We start from the raw sequence: 22079 nt of genomic DNA, 5'->3' as shown, positions 1-22079 counted from the left end.
AGGACAGTAATTCAAAGGTTGTACTGAGAAAACATTGATTAAAATTGCATAGAAGACAAGGCTGGACATTAGCCAGGACTCCTCAGATGCTAAGAAGGTAAAGATGAGGCTAAATTAGCTTTGACCTAACAAACAGAGAAAGCATCCTTAGCTAACTATCTGTATGTTTGTAGAGTTAGTACTAAGAAACCTCTACATAATTCATGGACAGTAAAACCTTACATCATCTATTCAGGGTTTTTCAGACCTGTAATTTCACAATCAAGATCATAAAGGATGCAGAAAATATCAGTGCTATTTGAGAAACCGTCCTTTGCCAAGACATCTTATCCTATAAATTACATATACACACCTTTCTACCTAGTAGCTTCTTGGAAAGAAGAAGTGATGGAGAGAGAACATTGAATTGAGTAGCCAACTCAACAGAATTATCAAAGAGATTGAATATGTATCCATACAATTTGACTGCTTAAATTATTGGATGGATTAAATTTGCCATATTAAATTAAATATTAAGCATTCTTCTATTTTTTGCTAACACATATTTAGACACATCTAGAAAAGCATAATTATTCATAAATAAATAAATCTCACATTTTTTAATGACTAAATTTGTAGTTCTGAAAATTTATGAACAGGAGACAGCATCTAAAGAATGAAAGTGATTTTACTAGCCAGTGGGATTATGGGTATCATTTTATCTGTAAGTTATGAATATATGGCAGTGAAAGATCCCTTGCGGTCTTACATTTCTATCTGATTTTAGAGATAAAAATAAATAAATTTAGAATTATTAAATCAATTGTCTCTAGCCTAAGAGTTAGAGAAGGACAATCATTAAATAGCAATGGCATTGTTTGCTCTGGTTTCTAGTTTATCATATGGATATTCATTCTAAACAACCAATATCCTTGGGCTCTATTTCAAATTTCCTCTAAAAAATTTAATTTACAAAAAGTGGAAACAATTAAAACATTATATCTTCTGTAAATGTATACTATTTATTTGACAATATTATCACAGTAACTGTTAGTTTTTATCTTATTTGAGTTTTGACAGGCTTTTGTGTAATTTTGTCTTTTTTTCCCTCAGTGCTTTCATTACTAGGCATCATGTAGTCTTTGTTTCTTTGCCTTGGCTTCATTAAAAATTATTCAGTTTAGCCTATACAACAATTCAACTTCCCCACTCTGCCCAGCCCTACAATTTCTGTCTTCTACTTCCTGATTGGATACATTTTTCATCGCTTTCAAAGTCCTTTATAAAGTCCGTATTCATTATTGTCTAATAGTGTCATTTGCTTTGATAAATGTGAATTTCACAAGACCTAGAGACTTTGTCTCCTTTGTTTTCTGAGGATTCAGAATTGTCAGAAATCATATTTGTCACATTGTAAGTAACAAGGAAATCCTCCTAGGTAAGTCAAAGAATGCTTTTGGATGGCAGACTTTTATATTTGCTTTCTGGATCTTTGAAGTGTAATCTTTAACTATGCAGCTAAACTCCTTCACTTACAAATAATGGGAGAACTAGCTAGAGCTTTTCTGCAGTTCTATTTATATGAGCTTTTGCTTAGAAAGGTGATCATCTTGAATATCTAACTTGCAGTGGTAACCATCTGTATATGAGAATAGTTTTTGAGTAAAGGGAAAGATAAAAAGGGAGAGAAATTAGAAGCAGAAACCTGACTACACTTGATAACAGAAGGAGAATGGCAGTAGTGCCATGGATGCTTCAATGTATAGATTCCAGAAAGGGCCCTCCAGAGGATCCTGTGAGTCAAGATGAGGAGTAAGCCTGGAGTATTTAATCAGGTTGCTTCCCATCTCTTTGAGAAAATACTTCTCTACAATGTAATTTGCACATGTTGATTAATTAATCGCCAAGAGACTAATCCTTCTTTATTTGACAGATAATTAGACCTTCCATAAATAAAGAGTACTAAAATCTTGCAGGAAGTGTGTGGGACAGCTTAATCACTGGCATCAGTTTTTTCTTTTTTTTTTTTTTTTTTTTTAATTTATTTATTTATTAAGGATTTCTGCCTCGTCCCCACAACCGCTTCCCATTTCCCTCCCCCTCCCCCGATCAATTCCCCCTCCCTCATCTGCTCGAAGAGCAATCAGGGTTCCCTGACCTGTGGGAAGCCCAAGGACTGCCCACCTCTATCCAGGTCTCATAAGGTGAGCATCCAAACTGCCTAGGCACCCACAAAGCCAGTACGTGCAGTAGGATCAAAAACCCACTGCAATTGTTCTTGAATTCTCAGTATTCCTCATTGTCCGCTATGTTCAGCTAGTCCGGATTTATCCCATGCTTTTTCAGACCTAGGCAAGCTGGCCTTGGTGAGATCCCAATAGAACATCCCCATTGTCTCAGTGTGTGGGTGCACCCCTCGTGGTCCTGAGTTCCTTGCTCGTGCTCCGTCTCCTTCTCCTCCTGATTTGGACCTTGAGATTTCTGTCCGGTGCTCCCGTGTGGGTCTCTGTCTCTGTCTCCTTTCATCGCCTGATGAAGGTTAATATTCCTGAGGATGCCTATGTGTTTGTCTTTGGATTCACCTTCTTATTTAGCTTCTCTAGGAACATGAATTATAAGCTCAATGTCCTTTATTTATGGCTAGAAACCAAATATGAGTGAGTACATCCCATGTTCCTCTTTTTGGGTCTGGCTTACCTCACTCAGGATAGTGTTTTCTATTTCCATCCATTTGTATGCAAAATTCAAGAAGTCCTTGTTTTTTACTGCTGAGTAATACTCTAATATGTATATATTCCATACTTTCTTCATCCATTCTTCCGTTGAAGGGCATCTAGGTTGTTTCCAGGTTCTGGCTATTACAAACAATGCTGCCATGAACATAGTTGAGCATATACTTTTGTTGTATGATAGGGCATCTCTTGGGTATATTCCCAAGAGTGGTATTGCTGGATCCAGGGGTAGGTTGATCCCGAATTTCCTGAGAAACCGAAACACTGCTTTCCAGAGTGGTTGCACAAGTTTGCATTCCCACCAGCAATGGGTGAGTGTACCCCTTTCTCCACAACCTCTCCAGCAAAGGCTATCATTGGTGTTTTTTATTTTCGCCATTCTGACAGGTGTAAGGTGGTATCTTAAAGTTGTCTTGATTTGCATTTCCCTGATCGCTAAGGAAGTTGAGCATGACCTTAAGTGTCTTTTGGCCATTTGAAGTTCTTCTGTTGAGAATTCTCTGTTCAGATCAGTGCCCCACTTTATAATTGGGTTGATTAGCCTTTTACGGTCTAGTTTCTTGAGTTCTTTATATATTTTGGAGATCAAACCTTTGTCAGTAGCAGGGTTGGTGAAGATCTTCTCCCAGTCAGTGGGTTGTCTTTTTGTCTTAGTGACAGTGTCCTTTGCTTTACAGAAGCTTCTCAGCCTCAGGGAGTCCCATTTATTCAATGATGGCATCAGTTTTTTCAAGATGAGGGTGTTTCCCTTCAGTCGTTTCTTGGCAGAAAACCTGTGTAGACGAAGTACAAGATTTTCCTCCCAGAAACCATAGCAGTTGTTTTCACCCTTTGCAGCTCACAAATACCTTCAAGTTCTTATGTTCTAAGTCTATGTCTCCATTCATATGCTGAAAACGTGTATCTGAGTTTTAATGTTTGAAGAAGTAAATCTGCGAACAACCTTTCCATTAATTCTGAAAATGAGGGTGCACACAGGATGTGATGTTGTGATTGCCACCACTGAAGAAAGATAAAAATATTTGTACTGTACAAGAACTGAAAGAAGAATTAACTCATATTCACGAATTTGGTGAACAGCAGTCTAAGTCTCAAAATTTAAGTCAAGTGATAAATCCATATATATATATATTCCGGATATATAACTGAATTATAATAGAGAAAGAAGAAAAGATAATCTATCTATCTATCTATCTATCTATCTATCTATCTATCTATCTAGTTTTCATCTATCTATCTATCTATCTATCTATCTATCTATCTATCATCTCTCTATCCATCTCCTTTGGTGTGTGTGTGTTTGTGTGTGCGTGCACACGTGTGTGTATGTACGCACATGTATAATAGAGAGAAAGATAGAAAAACAGAGGCAGAGAAAAATGAATATCTACTTGACTGTGTTAGAGAAATGGGTAGGGGAGATCAATCTGAATTGCAGTGTTCTGCAGCTGTGAGGTTAGAGGCTATTAGCTCACAATGTAGTCTCTCAGCAGAAATATGCTCCACATACATTGGTCCAAATAGCTAACCGACTCTCAACTTCCCAAATCACTTTACAGAATCATAAATTCTACATCAGGAGCTCCAAGTAAAATCTTCACTAAATGTAATCAAAGTCAGTAAAAATTTTTAAAATATCTAAAATCCTATTGAAAGTAATCCAGTAAGCATTTTGAATCTTCTTAGAACTTCTGTGCTTCAAAAGCACTATAAATAAATGAGACAAATTAATTATATATTAGTGAAATTTGTTTTCTCTATTGTCTGAGTTTACTAATCCCCATGAAATATGCACTGCTTTTATTCTTTGTGTTTAGCATTTTAAGAATAGTACTATGAAACTATGGAAACATATAATATTAAATAAACATTGTTTTTACATGCAGACTGCTAAGGAAAAGAAACAAGTAAAATTAAAAAAAATAAAAAAAAGGTAAGAACATTTTGATAAAGGAGTAAATTAAGTAAACTGTTTCTTGTTGCCTGAAAAGTCTAAGGCTCAATTCACCGTCATTTTCTTATGTTGAAAATTTTACTATAATTCATGCTACTTCCAGGGTCCGCGCGTGCGCGCACACACACACACACACACACACACACACACACACACACAGAGACAGAGAGACAGAGATAGAGGAAGAAAGAGAACATATGTTCATGTTCATACTTTAGATATCAAATTTAAGAATCAATAATTTATCTTATCAATCTAAAATTGTATTAAGTGGAATTCAGTGTCAAAGTAATCCCTTACACCACACACCCACTCAGCCCCCACCCCCACAGACACAGAAAAGCACAACACCAACACACAAACACACACACTCAGACAGACACACACATACATAGACACATGTGCAGACACACAGATACACAGACACAGGACACAAATACACACATAGACACACAGACACAGGACACAGACACAAAAACAGACATAGACACACACAGAGACCCACACACAGACACATACACACACAGACACACGCAAATACACAGACACACATACACACACAGTCACACATATAGATGCATGCACAGACACACACAGATACACAGACACAGACACACAGACACACACACATACATAATACACACACAGAGCCACATCCAGGCACCGAGACACAAACACACACAGACACACGCATACAGACACAAACACACACACACACAGACACCCACACTCACAACATAGATATATAGGCAGATAAATAGATCAATTATCTTTTCCTCTTGCTCAATTATAATTCAGTTATATAGAAGAATCTCTGGAAACTGTTGTTTTAAGCAGGCGTTAAAAAAAGGAGCTGATCACAGTAAGGAATTAGTTGTCTTGCAACTAATGAAGTTAAAGAAGAGAGAGGAAGTTTAAAAATCTGATTCTTTTAAAAGTTAGAAGGCAGAAATCCTTGTAAATGCCAAACTATGTGACTGTAGAGTTGCAGAGTACTTGAAAGGGAAGATGCAAGAATGCAAAAATAAATAATCTAAAACATACATCTCAAAAAGTTTGGACTGTGGGTAATTGAGCATGAGTCTAACTGTGACCGGGTAGGTCATGATTCTTCAAAGTTTTCAGGATTGTTAATTTTCAAAGACTTTAGGAACTTATTTTTTTAAAAAAAATACTGGCTATTTAGTTTATGAGTAAGCTATTGGCCCTTGTAAATTTGTCAAAATTGAGCCTTCGAGGAGAGTAGACTCCATGGAAGATCACAGAAAGCCAAGAGTAATAAAGGACGAGAGGAAAAAGCCACAGAAATGTATAGGTTAAGCAATTCAGGGAGCTGGTGAAATTTCTTCATGGGTAAAAGCCTTGTTGAACCTGATGACCTGATTTTGATCCCTGGGACCCACATGGTGGAAGGAGATAACTGGCTCCCACAAGTTACACACTGACCTTCATACTGGTACCGTAGTATATAGGTGCTACCCTCATAAATGCATCTTAATTGAAAAATGCAGGAAGGCATAGTAATCAGCAAAAGAGCTTTACAGGGAAGAGAATGAATACATTAAGTATCATATTGAGTATCCATCTGGTGATTCTCCAGAAAGAATGTGCTTCTTGGTAGCCATCGGGTGTGCTCTTCTCAATTTCTCCAGTTCCAGTCTGAGCAGGTCATACATTAGGAACACACACACACACACCCACACACCAACAATGAATAAAAAAGAGGTCATATTTTTTAATATACAGAAGGAGGGTATATTGAAGGATTTGGAGAGAATAAAGGGAAAGTGGAAACATTGTAATTATATTAATCCAAAAATGTAAAAAAATAATTAAAGAAAAAGAATGTATGTCCCGGGCACTTCTCTTCTTACTTTATTGTAAAGGACATTTATTTATGCTCTCTTCTTCAAAGGCAGTGGATTCTTTTCTCCAATGCACACTATCGTGAATGGAATTCTATAAATTTTAGTGCCTTTTTTGTTTCTATGGCTAATAAATTTGTTTTGCTAATTACTGGGCTGATATTTTTGATTTATAAAGGAAAAGCTTGCAGATTCATAAATTGTTGTTTTACTTTAGGCACACTATAACAGATACACACACCAGAACACAATCAGTATAACATACATACCAAAGCATCCACACCATAACACGCATTTCCTAAAATGAAAGAAAAGTCCATGGCCTTCAAGATGTCTTCTGAACCTGTAAGGTTTTGTACTTTTTTATTACTGTTTAAGTACTAAACACTAACTCTACTTGAATTACTGAACACATATCTACTCGACAGGATGACATGAACATTCAAAGGCAGATATAAAACTAAAAGATGATTATACTTTAAAATATTACTGTTATTACAATTAATTTGTGGAATGTTGCAGAGAAATGTTAATTGGATAGAAATAATTGCATACCATTTAGTCATTATAGTAAAGAAGATAAATGGCAAGATATAATTTTAATTTGAACTACGGTTCCTCTTTGGTAATGTATAGTATAATAGAATTTGTAAAGGGTACATTGAGATCTTTTGCTGGCAGTAAAATACAATAAGAGCAAATTCAATTCTGCATTTCATTGTACTGGCTTCTTGGATAATCGGTGCACATATACATATACATACATGCTCACATATGCTCACACACAAACATGCTCACACACATATACACACATGCACACACACTTTTGTGCTGCTGGACCTTAAACGTAGGTGCTTGTGCTGGTTAGGAAAGCATTTTGTTGCTAAACTATATATATCTCAACTCCCATACCTTATTTTTTATTCTTTGTTTTTTTATTTACAAAATATCTCTAAGAATATTTGTATTACACTATTCTACTGAATTAGATGAGAAGTTAATTCACTTGCTAATTACAGAGTATCAGCCCAGGAAATTTAGTATGTCTTCAACTTATCTACTAGGTTGTTTTTTTTTTTTTTGGATACAGGATTGGACAGAGATAGTTCAAAGGTTAAGAGCACTAGCTGTTCTTCTTAAGGACTTGGGTTCACTTCTCAGCAGCTACATGTTGGCACCAGGCATGCATGTGGTGTGTCGATATACATGTAGAGAAAACACCCTTACAAATAAAATATTTTAGTTGCAAAAAAATTCTGGACTTGATTTCTAATTCAAGTTATAAATAAAATGTCAAATTTTAAGTTTTCTAAACAATCATTTATACACATATATGTGTTTGTAATAATTTGGAACATAGTAGATTTGCAACGTTTTAAGACAGAATTGACAGTCATACTTATGAAATGTGTGAGTCAAGCTTTAAATTAAGTGACTCGAACTTTGCTGATAGTAAATGTTGTTACATAGAATGTATGAATGAACTGTAATAAACTGGATTTTCTGTCATATTTAGCGAGGATGAAATGTGCTCATTTTTAAAGAGTATAAAATGTTATGATTTTGCAATGTCATACCTGAACCAAATTCATGAGAGTATCTCTGAAGTGTCCCGAGGTCTCTGAGTAAATGTCTTCTTGAAGGTTATTGCTGTATTCTGAGTAATAAAATATCCATGTTAAAAGGTTATTACAGAACCTCATATCATTGGGCTTTATAAAGCTAATGCTACTGAATGTTAAAGATGAGGACGCCATTAGTCAGTTTTCTGTTTTTTGTGTCAAAAACACTATGTCAAAAACACCTGTCTTCTAATGGTAATATTAGCCTACACCTGTTTTACTGAAGAGCTAATTTTGAGCCAACATTGAAAAGGAAGATTGGAAATCACTTGTCGGTCTCTCATTCTGTAGATTGGGGTTGTTTTTTTATCATGTTGTCGACTGTTGGCTGGGCTAACCATTCTCCCCAAGTGCTCCATCTCATCTCAATGTTTCAAGTGAAAGTTACTTCATTCCCCGTAAGAAACTTTTGGGTTTCTTTTCGTTTTTGGTTTTTTGAAGTGTGATGGTTGACTGTAAGGAATTCTCAATGTTCACAATATACCATGGTGCAGAAATCAAGGCATTACATATTTTTTAATATGAAAATTATCACCTTTTTAGTTTAAAATGTGAAGATGTTTAATTTTGAGGTAATTTGTAGGGATGGTGATATTAAGTAAGAAAGTGTATTTGTTGAGCAATGGTTATTGCTTGCTGTATTTTGTTTATACTCAAGATGTCTATTGGGTAAAGGATAACACACATCTGAATCAAGGTGCGGGGCACTTCCTGTCATACTGAAGTATCTACCTCATCGATATTTGTAATCACACTTAAGGAAAATTTGCTTGATTTCCTAGAGAATTATTCCATTTTCAGCATAATAATAATTATTTTTAATTAACGAACACATTGGTTTTGAGTGATTAGCATTCATTATATTTATTGGCTTCCGTATTTTAGTCTTTTGATTGATACATAATTGTTGTATATATTTATATCGTACAATATAATGTTAAAACCCATGATTACATTGTGTAATGCTGTCCATCAGTTATTATTATTTGATGCAACCACTCCTCTCTGTTGGCTACCTTGAGGTATAAAATACATTATTATTATTGTTCTTCACTGTCCTGTTCAATAGTCTATCAGAACTTATTCCTCCAGTATGTGACAATATACCTGTGGATCAACCTCCCCATCCTCCCTCCCACCTACTCCAGGGCTTCCAAAAAACCCATTCTATTCCAGTGAGTCATGTTTCAATTGTCAGAGAACCTGTCTTGCCTAATCTTAATTGTCATCTTGACTCATCTGGGAGGAGGGACCTTCATTTAAAGAAATGATTTCCTCAGACTCCTTTGTCGGTATGTCTGTACTGGAATTTTTCAATTGCTACTCAAGGTAGGAGGGCACAGCCTATTGTGGATGGTGCCATCTCTGCACAGATGGGTCAGGGCTAGACAAGATAAGTTACTGAGCAAATCAGGAGAAGCAAGTCAGTTAGGGAGTGCTCCTCCACAATCTCTGCTTCAGTTCCTTCCTTCAGATTCCTGTTTGAGTTACTGCACTGACTTTTATCAAAATGGACTTGGACCTGAAGGTCAAATAATCTGCCCCTGTCTACTTTTGGTCAGTGTTTTCTCACAGTAACAAAAACCAGATGGGTGCCTTAAAAGGATTTAAAATATATAAAATTCAATACTGTTATTTGTTGCTTGAAAAGTGTAATTGTACATGTACATAATATATACTTATTCATGTATTTTCTTACGTAAAAGGTATGCTTCTCGCATCTGGAAAATCTCTCCATTTGTTCTTGAAGCTAATATTTCAATGAGGCAGTTCTCATCAGTGCCTGCACCCTAAAAGTCAGAGAGAAATATGAAGACACTTTTATTTGGAACAATAGATTACTTTCTGTACAATACAAGAACAAAGCATTCATGGTGTTCTTAGCGGTGGCAGAGAAGAAAGAAAGAGCATTCAGGATAAAACTCCGCTCACTCTCAGGTCTGTGTCAACTGTCCATTGTTTAATGTCCCTGGAAAGATGACAAGATGCTGGAATTTCCTTTTTTGACCCAAAACAACAGCATGGGCACTCCCAGTCAACACAGTAAAACCCACTAAGTGCTTCAGCTTTCCTCTGTAGTGGAATTTGAAACTCCATGTGTTGCTGGAATACCAGCTCTTAAGTATTTTGAAGTTAGAAAACACAGGTCTAATAATTTATCGAGTATATTTTGGTGACCTATGCTTGCATCCCTCTGGCTGGGGAACTGTGCTCAGATTTCCACAGCACTGAAACTGGCTGTGTTCTGCATACAAGATCATATCTTAGAGCATACAAGGTTCCATTCTGTGATCATGGTCTTAAAGGTGGCACATCTCTTGCAGAAAGTTCTTGGGACACCTTACCATTCTGTGAAGTATTGAGAAATCTTGCTAATTCCCTCCAAACAGTCACATATGATCTCATTCTTACAGTTTCCTAGCATATAGTTTCACAAGAAATAGGATTGAAAAAATGTGATTGGCTGGAATTGACTGGAATTTTATAAAATCACTGTTCTGATCAGTGAATATTATAATTAAAATTAATGTGTATTTAATTTTTTGTCTCTTGCTTAAACCTCATCTCTGTCACATATTGTAGTGATCTGGTGTTTAGAAAACAGACTATGGAGCGCTACACAGCAAAGAAAAATAACAACATCTTGAATTTTGCAGGAAAATGGATGTAGCTAGAAAACATCATTTTGAGTGAGGTAACGTACACCCAGAAAGACAATTATCATATGTACTCACTCATAAATGGTTTTTAATGACAAAAGAGAGAAAACCAGCATACAAATCACAATCCTAGAGAACTCAGACAACAATGAGGACACTAAGAGAGACATACATAGATCTAATCTACATGGGAAGTAGAAAAAGACAAGATCTCCTGGGTTGGGAGCATGGGGACCTTGGGGAAGGGTTGAAGGGGAGATAGAAATGTAGAGATCAATAAAAATCAATAAAATAAAAAAGAAAGCACACAATGAAGAATTTTAACTGTCTCCCCGAGTCTAACGCCAGCATTTGAAAGAAGTCAAGGCCCCCCTTTCTCTTATATCCTCGTACAGTAAAATCTGTAACAAATCTGTAATTCATTTCATGAAAATGACTTTTCTGTAAGGTCATAATTCCTTAGAAGTAAAATTTTAATGCACCTCAACAGTATTTCCCATATGTATCTAATTTAAGGGCATAAAAATAACAATATCCTTGACACTTTGTTTCTGATTCACTATTTATTTTGATTCTTAGGTAAATGTTTATGAGTAAATTTAAATGATTCTTGTGATTTTAAGCACATTTTCCTCAACTTGAGAACACATATGGAAGAAAGACAAAAGTGAGCAGCTCTGAGGAGTAACTCATTCATATCTGTTGAAGCTGAGCTTGGAGACGACTATGTTTGAGTCACTACTACCAAGGAAAAGGCTGGCCCCAGCCTGTTGTCTCAGAGATGCCATTTTCCCAAGAAAGCTTCTCTTTAGCACAGTTGCCATGGGTAAATATTAGATATTAGATATTCTCTTTTGTCTTCCCATTCATAAACTACAGGACCATCCCAAGGGAGTCTCTGTTGAAATATGAGCCTTCCCTGTCATAGATGTATTATTGGATCAGTCTGTGTCTGATGCAAATGTATTATTGGATCAATCACTACCTTCATGGCATGCCAGAGTTCATGAGCATCATAAGCTGGTGGGGGGTACATCAGGCCCACCATCACTTCTTTGAAGTGAGATGAAAGTTGCTCCTTCAGATCTGCAATCAGGTCCTATGGAGGAAGAAGGAAACATAAAATTTATAACCCCAGTGTACAAGAGAAATATGACTGTGAGCAGTCTTCTATGAAAATGTCCTTTCTCTAGTATTAGAAGATAAGTGTGATTTGGCTTTGACACATACCCTTGGGTTATGCCGGACAATGGACTGGAGGGTTGAAAATGAAATGATTACTACTATAATCCCATCTGTGAATGACAGAGCATGTGGAACTTTTAGTCACATCAGCACAGGAGTTATTTCTTTCTATACTCCCCAACCCTCATGCCTCTTCTGGTTTCCTTGTAAAAATAAACATTGAACCTGCAAGCATTTCAGTTTGGGGCCTTTAGTCTCCTGGATAGAGCTCATGAATAGCCAATCCTTTAATAAAATATGTGTTTTACTTTAGTTTCTCATTATGTAAATCTTTTTTAGTAGGGTGTACTTGGTTATTTAGTGGACTAAAACCTTATAGAAATTGATTAATCATACAAATTTCTCCAATAACAGTTACATAATTTAAGATCTTGAATATTAAATACTTCAATAGCAAAACATACATGCTAGATTTTAGTTTTTGGAATACAGGTACAAAATATTAAACCAATACTTTAGCTTTTGCTTTCTATTTTTCTGGTATGTGAAGAAATTAAAAACTGCTAAATTATATTTCTGAATGTTGATCAGGACAATTGAGAGATGTTTAGCATTTATTCGGTTTTGCTAAAACCTGTAGTGTATCTAGATCTAATTAAAAGTGTGCAACAGTATTTAGTATTTTACACTATTACTGAGTCATAACAAACTCTACTAGAATAAATTCAAACATTTCAGACTTTATTTACAAGGCTAAGTCAATATCAGAAGAGATAAACTTGAAAGACAGAGAAGACATTGGCCAGGTAAAATAGGATGTCTGTATGGAGTCCTCAAACTAACTTTAAGTCAGTATCAATTTGGTTTGAAATCTAAATGTTTCTGGAGACTCAGACATTGTTTATTCCAACCTGTTTTCAAGACACAGAGAAATGCTCCTTAAAAACGGGATCTGAACAAAGTAGATGGGAAAGAATGTGAGGGTTTAAATAACCACGATTTATTGCTGCTATCTCCCAAAAGGGATTTTGATGTGAAAAGAATATTGGTTCTCTGAATCAAATCTATAATTAAATATAAATAGTGCACTGTTCAGGAGAGAAATAAGAGACAGTACCTTAATTTGGTCTATTTGTAGTTTTTTGAAAATGTCTTACTGCTTAGCTAGGTTGGCTTTGAATTCTCTATCCTCCTGCCTAGGCCTCCTTAATGCTGTGATTACAGGTGTGTGCCACCAAGGCCAGGCAGTCTGTTTTGTACTGGAATGTAGGGTACCAGGAGCCTAGACAATGAGTACGGCATATATTTTGTGAATGCGGAGTTTGTGTTCAATGAGGTGTAGTGCAGTGCATTGAAAATGTGAATACAGATGGACAGATTCACTATGCCATTCGCAAGAGATAAGCATGTTCAGGCAGTGGATACAACCCTGAGACACATGGATTGGCTCCTGGCCTACAAGCCTTGCTTTAACCCTAAGCTGATTTCTTATTTGAAACCCATATAATTTTAAATTTATTTTATTATAATGATGTAGGTATATAATAAAACTTCATATACATATATATTTTTCAGTCTCTATTAACACACAAATTGTCTCAAAACATTTTAAAGTCAGCATTTTTCTGTACAACAGGGTTGTGTACAAAACATAGATAGAACATGTGTAATATGTAAATGAATACTAAAAATAAAAGAATAAACAAACACATGAATAAATAATGTAGAAAAAGAAATAGTTTTGGGTTATGTGCAGAGAATAAGCGTACTATTTAAGCTAAAGGTAGTGTTAGCACACCAAGTCTTTGGTTTAGTTTTGAAGCACATTTGTTTGACCACTTCTCTCAATCCATAAGAAATAACAGCATTTTTATTTTCTAGACAAATATCGCGTATGCAAACTGAGGTGAGGATTGCCACTAGATGGCGATATATATCTATAGTTTGTAGTGGTGTGTGTGAGGGGAGAAAGAGAGCTAGAGCAAGTTCATTTTTAAAAATTCAGTTAAATTCTCCTGATTCCCCAAGTCCCCCCTCCTTCCCTTCTACCTTTTCTCTCCCCATCTCCCCTTACCCCCATCCCACCCCACCCCCAAGATCCTAATTTTCTCCCCGGCAATTGGGTCTACTTCCCTTAGCCAAGAGGATAACTATATGTTTTTCCTTGGGTTCACCTTCTTACTTAGCTTCTTTAGGTTCACCTATTGTAGACTCCGTGGCCCTAATTTATGGCTAGAAACCAATTATGAGCGAGTACATCCCATGTTCATCTTTTTGGGTCTGGGACACCTCACTCAGGATAGTGTTTTCTATTTCCATCCATTTGCCTGCAAAATTCGAGAAGTCATTGTTTTTTACCGCAGCGTAGTACTCTAGCGTGTATATATTCCATACTTTCTTCATCCATTCTTCCATTGAAGGGCATCTAGGTTGTTTCCAGGTTCTGGCTATTACAAATAATACTGCTATGAACATAGTTGAACAAATGCTTTTGTCATATGATAGAGCATCTCTTGGGTATATTCCCAGGAGTGGTATTGCTGGGTCCAGGGGTAAGTTGATCCCGAATTTCCTGAGAAACCGAAACACTGATAAAGGAAAGGTGGATAGGGGAGCACGGAACCACAATTCTTAGTTAAGGGAACCACTTTAGGGTGAGCAAGAGATTTGACCCTAGAGGGGCTCCCAAGTGCCCAACATGAGGTTCCCAGTTAGTTCCTTGGGTAGCTGAGGATTGGGAACCTGAAATGACCCTATCCGAGAGCAATACTGACGAATATCTTGCATATCATCATAGAACCTTCATCTGGTGATGGATGGAGACAGAGACAGAGACCCACACTGGAGCACTGGACTGAGCTCCCAAGGTCCCAATGAGGAGCAGAAGGAGGGAGAACATGAGCAAAGAAGTCGGGACCACGAGGCGTGCACCCACCCACTGAGACAGTGGAGCTGATCTACTGGGAGCTCACCAAGGCCAGCTGGACTGTGACCGAAAAAGCATGGGATAAAACCGGACTCTCTGAACATGGCGAACAATGAGTGCTGATGAGACGCCAAGGACAATGGCACGGGGTTTTGATCCTACTTAATGTGCTGGCTTTGTGGAAGCCTAGCCAGTTTGGATGTTCACCTTCCTAGATATGGACGGAGGGGGGAGGACCTAGGACTTACCACAGGGCAGGGAACCTGGACTGCTCTGTGGACTGGAGAGTGAGGGGGAGAGGAGTGGGGGGAGGGGTAGAAGGGTGGGAGGAGGGGGAGAAGGGTGGGAGGAGGGGGAGGGAAATGGGAGGCTGGGAGGAGGTGGAAACTTGTTTTTTGTTTATGTTTTTTTTCTTCTTTTCTTAATAAAAAAATTATTAAAAAAAAAAGATGTAGTGATGTTTCTTTTACTTACTTGGGTGTCATTGTGTTTTGGCCAGATGTTAAGAATTAAAATGTCATCTTGGGCTGGGTGGTGGTGGCACATGCCTTTAATCCCAGTACTTGGGAGACAGAGGCAGGTGGATCTCTGTGAGTTCGCGGCCAGTCTGGTCTACAGAGCTAGTTCCAGAGTAGCAATGTCTGTTGCACAGAGAAATATGTCTTGAAATACCAAAATAAAAAATAAAATAAAAAATAAAAAAAAAATTCAGTTAAATAACTGTTTTATGAAAGAAACCGTATATATTAGACACCCTTTACTGTCATTGTTATAACTATTAATCTAGTTTAAATTATTGTCATGAGATTGAAAGAATATTACTAAGGTTTGTTTTTTTTTTTTTTTTTTTTGTATTTTCATTACTGAGTAAAGAAAACAGCAGCCCTCCTCACAGGATTGGTCTAAGCATTACAAGACTTGAATGAAATTGTTTAATAATATTTTAACACTTCAAAATATATTACCAGTATGTCATTCCCTCCAAACTATTAAACAATGCTTACAAATAAGCAGTCTTTCGCTATAAACGGTCGCACTACAGTATAGTTTCCATCTCCCTGTCTTCCTAGTCTCTGTCTCTTTCGATCTCCACAGTTCAGAGTTCTGTCTGTTATCTTTCCTCTTTTTTATTTTCACCAAGTCTCATTGTCAGCACAGTCTGTTGTCTCTAATTGGGAAACACTGTCGTACTCTGTGGGTTCATATATGGTGATTCTATAAGAACACAGTGGGGATGAGATGGTTTTCATCACTTAGTGACTCTTGATTTCATTATTTGAGAAGTCTGTGAGGTTCATGCGATGACGTCGCCCAATGATTTGCTCAACCCCTGTGCTTGTTAAGCAGCGTGTTGATAAGCAACTGTTGCTGCTTCCACTTCTGGAAACCCTGGCCAGGCCATCTTCTTTCTTCTACAATAACAGAGCAGGCATCTAGGGAGTTTTTTTCCTGTGCTTATTCCCTACCTTCTCTTTAAAAATCTGATGCTAATAATCTGTAGAAACACAAATCAGAAAAATCATTCTTCTGCCTTAAATGTTCCCCCACACCAAAATAAACACCGGCATCCTTCTATATTGTTTGTGGTTTATCTCTGAAGAAAGCAGACGCAGGATACATCATTGCATGTAACTACACATGCACATTCTTACCAGGGTTGACATGATTCATGATACATTCTAATCACCTCTTGGCCCTCATCGCTCTTGTCCTTGTTCCTGATTGGCCAACTCTAGGTATGGTGGTCATCCCCCTGCTTCTGGAACAGCAGATCTGCTCTGCTGTCTGACTTTGGACTTCACTCCACCTTTTATGTTCTTCCCCTGTGTACCCTCACCCCTGCAGCCTTCTCTGAAAAACTCATATAGCCACTTAGTTCAGCAGACCTCACATTTCTCATCTGGCTTCTCTGTACTCCACAATAGGTACTGTCTTCAAACTGACATGTTTTACTAGTAATGCTCCTTCTCACCAAGGCATGGAGTGGCTGCACCATGGCAGAGATTTGACTCCCTTTCTCCATAGTTCTTTCATTAGCCCCTGTAGCTGTGCCTGCTAACTGCTAAGTACAAAATAAGAACAAAGTGAGCAAGTGAATGGATAAGGCAGCATGTAATTCAACCATTGTTTGTTTGTAGTTATTCTCGGCAGTTTGAAAACAAACAAGGAAAGCAAGCTCTGCTCCCAGCAGCCTCCCATTATTGGAGGGTACAGAAATCAGGGTAATAACCTGGGCACAGTGTACAGCAGGGCGAGGCCTATTAAGATAGGAATAGCTTGCTATTATCAGGGCACCAGGAAGGAGACTGTGCCTTCAGCTGGGAAGATAAATATTGAATTGTATGTTTAAATAAGTATACTTTGAAAGGAACACTCAAATCAGCTTCCTAATTAGAGCCTTAAATTCTCACTTGGAGCTACATAAATAACTTCTCAGGTGCAACCTTGGGAGTGTGACTTTCCCCAGCCTCATTGCTTCTGATTTCCTCTTTACTGAAACCTTGGCCTGAAGCAGGCTCCATTGGAATCACAGCTTGGCCTTCCATTAAGCTAATAAGTACTTGCTTTTCAAATTGAGATGTTCTGTGCCACCACCAAACCCTTTCTGACCACTCTGATTAAATTAAAAATAAAACAACGCTTTCTCATCCACGGTTTCTTTTATTTGCATCTTCAAATGGGTCCAGTGGGGTCAAAGGTGGGAGTGAGACATCTTCTTTGTTTGAATAGACTCGGGGGAACACTTTCATGTGTTTTTAACTTAGATTCTGTTTCCTAATTAATCACAAAATAGGCCTATTACTGACATACTCATAAGGCAAGCTCACAGATGGAAGGTTAGAATCTCTCTTAATTCTACTCAGTGTGTGACCCCTTGAAAAACAATTGTGTTTCATTACAAAGACATTTGTGAGACTTGTGCTACTTTGCTGCAGGAAGAGAATGCTCCTTCACATAGCTACTCTGCACGGGCACTGTCGCATTTTATTTATTGCATCATTTCTAGTGGATACATGGGTTGTTGATTTTTGTCTTATGAGAATGATGACTATTTGGTCTTCTAGAGAAGTACAGCATATCAAAATTGGAACAGCTTGGATCTTGAATGTTCTTTGAAGGCTTACATATTAAATGCTTGGTCCTTAGGGTACCTTTATTTGGAGGTAATGGAACTTTTGAGAGGTGGGACCTGTGGGAGTTTCTTAAATCATAGGGGCACGAGAGTGGTGAGATATCAGTTCCTTTCCTTCTCTTCCTTTCCTTCCTCCCATCCTCCTTCCCCCCTTTCCTTCTCAGGTATGAGATGAGGGGTTCTGCTTTGTCACATTCTGTCATCATGATGATGTGGCAGCTCACCAAAGGTCCAAAACCACAGGGTCACTTGCTAATAGATTAGAACTTCTAAAAGTGTGAGTCACTGTAAATATTTTCTCTTTATAAATTGATTGTCTCAGATACCTTGTCTCGTGACAGAAACCTGACTAATCCAAAAGGTGCCCATCTCAATACAAATTTAAACGATAACAGACATTCTTTAGAAAACATTTGTCAGCAATGGAGATAGGAACTCTCGAAATAAAAAAAAAAAAAAAAAACCTAGGGGGAAAATGGGAAGTAGGATATAAGGAAATAGGTTGGCTTTCAAGGTGACCTTGAAAATGTCTGGGGAAACCAGGAAAATTATTTGGTTTTGGTTATTAATGTGAAATATTGTAGAGTATATGAAGATAAAAAAGCATTTATTGCATCATTTGATACAGCTGTTTAAATCATTACCCAAGGGCATAACCAAGACTGTTCTCAAAGCTCTGGTGATTGGATCCCTCCCTGGATGAATTTAACCTTGTTATAGACATTTGGAATGCTGGTCTGATTGATTTGCCTTAATGTTTGAAAATTATAAATTGTGTATCTCACTGTACATATTGTGACTTCTGCTAATACCTTTGATATCATATTTGCAGTCATAGGAAGGTGTAATCTTTGATAAAACCATCTGGACATCATAAGCACACCTCATTACAAACCAGATATGTAGAGAGATCCTCAGTGGTTTACATGCCAAGGTTTCCAGTGCTTGCCAATCTTGTGACTTTTGTTACATTTAGCCTGTTTTTTTTTTTTTTTTTTTTTTTTTTTTTTTTTCTGCAGGAAGGAAGTCATCTCACAGAGAATGCCCTGCACTTCTGACAAACCCAATTTCTTTTTGAAGCTAGCCATGGTTGAACCTTTCCAAGTCACAAAGTTGTTATTTCAGGTCTGTTTCCAGTCACACTTGACCCTAGTCCTCAAGACTAATTCATGCTATATTTTAGGTTTTCTGGACTGACCATGTTACATGTTTGTTTATAGGATTTTTTTGTTGTTTTGTTTATACAAAAGCTTGTCAAAACTAGAGTAGAATGCAGTCATTTCATAGACCTCCAGGGTTCTCCACCAGCGGTATCTCTAAATTGATCAACCTAGTAAGAGTTCAGACTGCTTCCTCTCCTTCCTTTTGCTGTACTCAGCTCAGTAGGACATTTAGTTCCCAGCTATGGCACTGTAAGGGAAAAGTGGCATCTGCCTTCAGCTTCCTCCTAGACAATGCTCATAGCAAGGGGTACCAAGGTTATATAGATTCATGATTAATGGTTGATATTCTAACAGTACGGTTCCGAAGCCTGATATTACTTTTTTTTCTCCTGACTGACCTCTGGGTACAATGTTTGGTCTACACTCTTATTTTTATCAATAGCCTAACCAAAAGTGGTGAATCTAATGTGATTCTGCTTTACCGACTTGCATTGTCTCAGGATTCTTGCAGTTCTGGACTGTGTAAGAATAATTCCTATGCTGTTGAATATACTGTTTCAGTATGTAGAACATATATACTTCCTGGAATCAGCGAAAATGACCTTGTTCTTCCAACACTCAACAATTCCAAACATTAGTCCTTTTTATGTGTTGGATATAATCCAACAAAAGCTAAAGTTAGAGCTATGGAAATGGAAGCTGACAGGTTTCTGTTGGTAAATCAGGAACAATAGCCTTGCCACTTGGTGCAGGCTTGGACTCCTCAATCACATGATCTTGACCTTGGAAAGCATTCATGGTGGCAATAGCTGAGATTATTACAAATGACAGGCCCACCTTAGACTTTCTTCTTATGGCCAAGGTGAAAACAGTTTCATATCTAGATTAAAATCTCCGGCCACATGGCGAGTCAGTATTGAATTTGAAAAGAAGGACACTTGGGATTTTCGGAATTATTCCTGATGACATGTAGTACTGTTTAGCTCATTGGATCTAGGATTCAGTGAAGGCACTGTTAGGTATAATATGCCATCTTCGTCCTGCTGATGGGAGTTTTAATGGAGATGACCTGGCAGATTTTCCTGTTCGGAGTAGTTAGAGTGGATTACAGTTGGTACAGTTGTCACGTGTGCCAGTTGTTCTCACAGTTGTGTAGAAGTCGGGGTTAAGTCAGGCAGGTGAGTCCTCTCAGGGTCTCATATTAATAAGCAGTATGCACAGTAAGACACTGACAGTCCTTCCTTTCATCTTGCTTTTCTCGGGATATTTGCATAATTCTATAGACTGAGGTAAGGTCTTCCCGAAGAGTGAAGGTAGGCCTGCATTCTGCCCATTTTAAAGGCTTTGGTTTTTGGAATTTCTTGGTTCCTTGGTTACAAGGCAACCCCCTGTATGAGAGCATCTTCACATAGTTCGGGGAACGACTTCATAAAGCTCAGATGTGCTTGACTATTACTAATGAGATGACTCAAATTTCTTTTGTCTCTCATTCAAGGATCTTCTGTACCAACATCTATGTCATTCTGGTTGACTAATTGGCTATCTTGTAAACAAGTTAAAATCTTACACCTTTCTTAGTGCTTACTGCATATCTATATAATATATAGATACATAATTTAATATGCCTTACATAAAATAGAACTGTATTTAAATAAAGCGGTTTCAATATATATAAAGAAATAACATATATAAATATTTAAATACATCATATAAATATGAAAGTGCAAAATGCTGAAAGAAAAACACATAAAGGAGAGAGTGCTAACTGTAAGCAAGCAGCATCTTGTCTATGAAAGAAACATGGAAAGATAACCACCATTAGGCATCATCAGGAAAAAAGGTAAGGTAAAACTGCAGTGAGATTTCAGTTACACCTATGTTATAGAATGATTATAGCTGCAGCCAGACTCCAGTTACACCTGCATTATGGAATGATTATAGATGCAGTGAGATTTCAGTTATGTCTGATTTATACAATGATTATAGCTACAGTGAGATTTCAATTATAGATGCAGTGAGATTTCGGTTACACCTGCATTATGGAATGATTATAGATGCAGTGAGATTTCAGTTACATCTGCATTATAGAATGGTTAAAGCTGCAGTGAGATTTCACATGTGCCCGTATGATGAACTGGCTATACTGAAGAAGCTTCATATCATCGGTGTTGCTGATGACTCCTGAGGATCAGGAATCATAATGCAAGGGAGTAGAAGTGTGAATTTAGAGAATGCCTTATGTACAGAGAAACATGAAGCCCAGAAGGACCACCTGTAATGCAGGAGTGATAGCAGTCAGTTGTCCATTTCTCCAGCCCCTCCCCTCTTGTTCCTCCTTCCTGACTTAGCACATACAGTGTGTATCATTCCAAAGAGCGGTATTTCAATAGAAAACTGCAGAGGTGATTTGCTGATTTTGATTATTTAAAATTTTTTTAGAAATCTGAAATTATTTTTCTTATCTGTTAACTTTCTAGTTTTATCAGAAGCTTTGTTTAACTCATCTTAATTAATATTAGTTATTTATAAAATATTTACCTGTAATAAATTATATAGTGAAGTTTAGTCTTTGGGCTAAAACTACATCTATTGCCCCCATCAAACTAGAAGTAAAGGCTGAAGGAGAAAGAATTCTTATAGGAAGGAGGGCCATCTATAAAGTAGATCAGATAATTTCTAGAAAACTGCTTCCTAGTTATATTTTTCTTTAGGTATTGATATTTTTAACCATGAAGCTCAGAGACAAGAAGGCAAAGTGTATCTGAGCACAAGGTGAGTTTGAAAAATGAACTCTTCATGATTCACATCTACCTATGCAGTCTTAATGGGATTAGATAACTTGATGTGATATAGCAGGGTA

At 37.3% G+C, this 22079-nt stretch overlaps 1 protein-coding gene across 1 annotated transcript in view; it reads right to left on the bottom strand.

Moving 5' to 3' along the window:
- The window catches only part of Anxa10 (annexin A10), a 40661-nt gene that overhangs the window by 10870 nt on the left and 7712 nt on the right, over positions 1 to 22079 (bottom strand). Inside the window, exons 4-6 of the mRNA XM_041674200.1 lie at positions 11798 to 11911; positions 9852 to 9942; positions 8108 to 8187 (exon numbers count right to left, since the gene is read on the bottom strand). Of these exons, the coding sequence (XP_041530134.1) occupies positions 8108 to 8187; positions 9852 to 9942; positions 11798 to 11911 (285 nt within the window). The remainder of the gene's footprint in view (positions 1 to 8107; positions 8188 to 9851; positions 9943 to 11797; positions 11912 to 22079) is intronic.

This window comes from Microtus oregoni, unplaced genomic scaffold (assembly GCF_018167655.1).
Source record: "Microtus oregoni isolate MIOR12 unplaced genomic scaffold, Mior012 000025F_ref0000491, whole genome shotgun sequence".
In the NCBI taxonomy this organism is placed as follows: Eukaryota; Metazoa; Chordata; class Mammalia; order Rodentia; family Cricetidae; genus Microtus; species Microtus oregoni.
The sequence above is the reverse complement of the archived record's forward strand: the minus strand, read 5'-3'. Positions and strand labels throughout refer to the sequence as shown.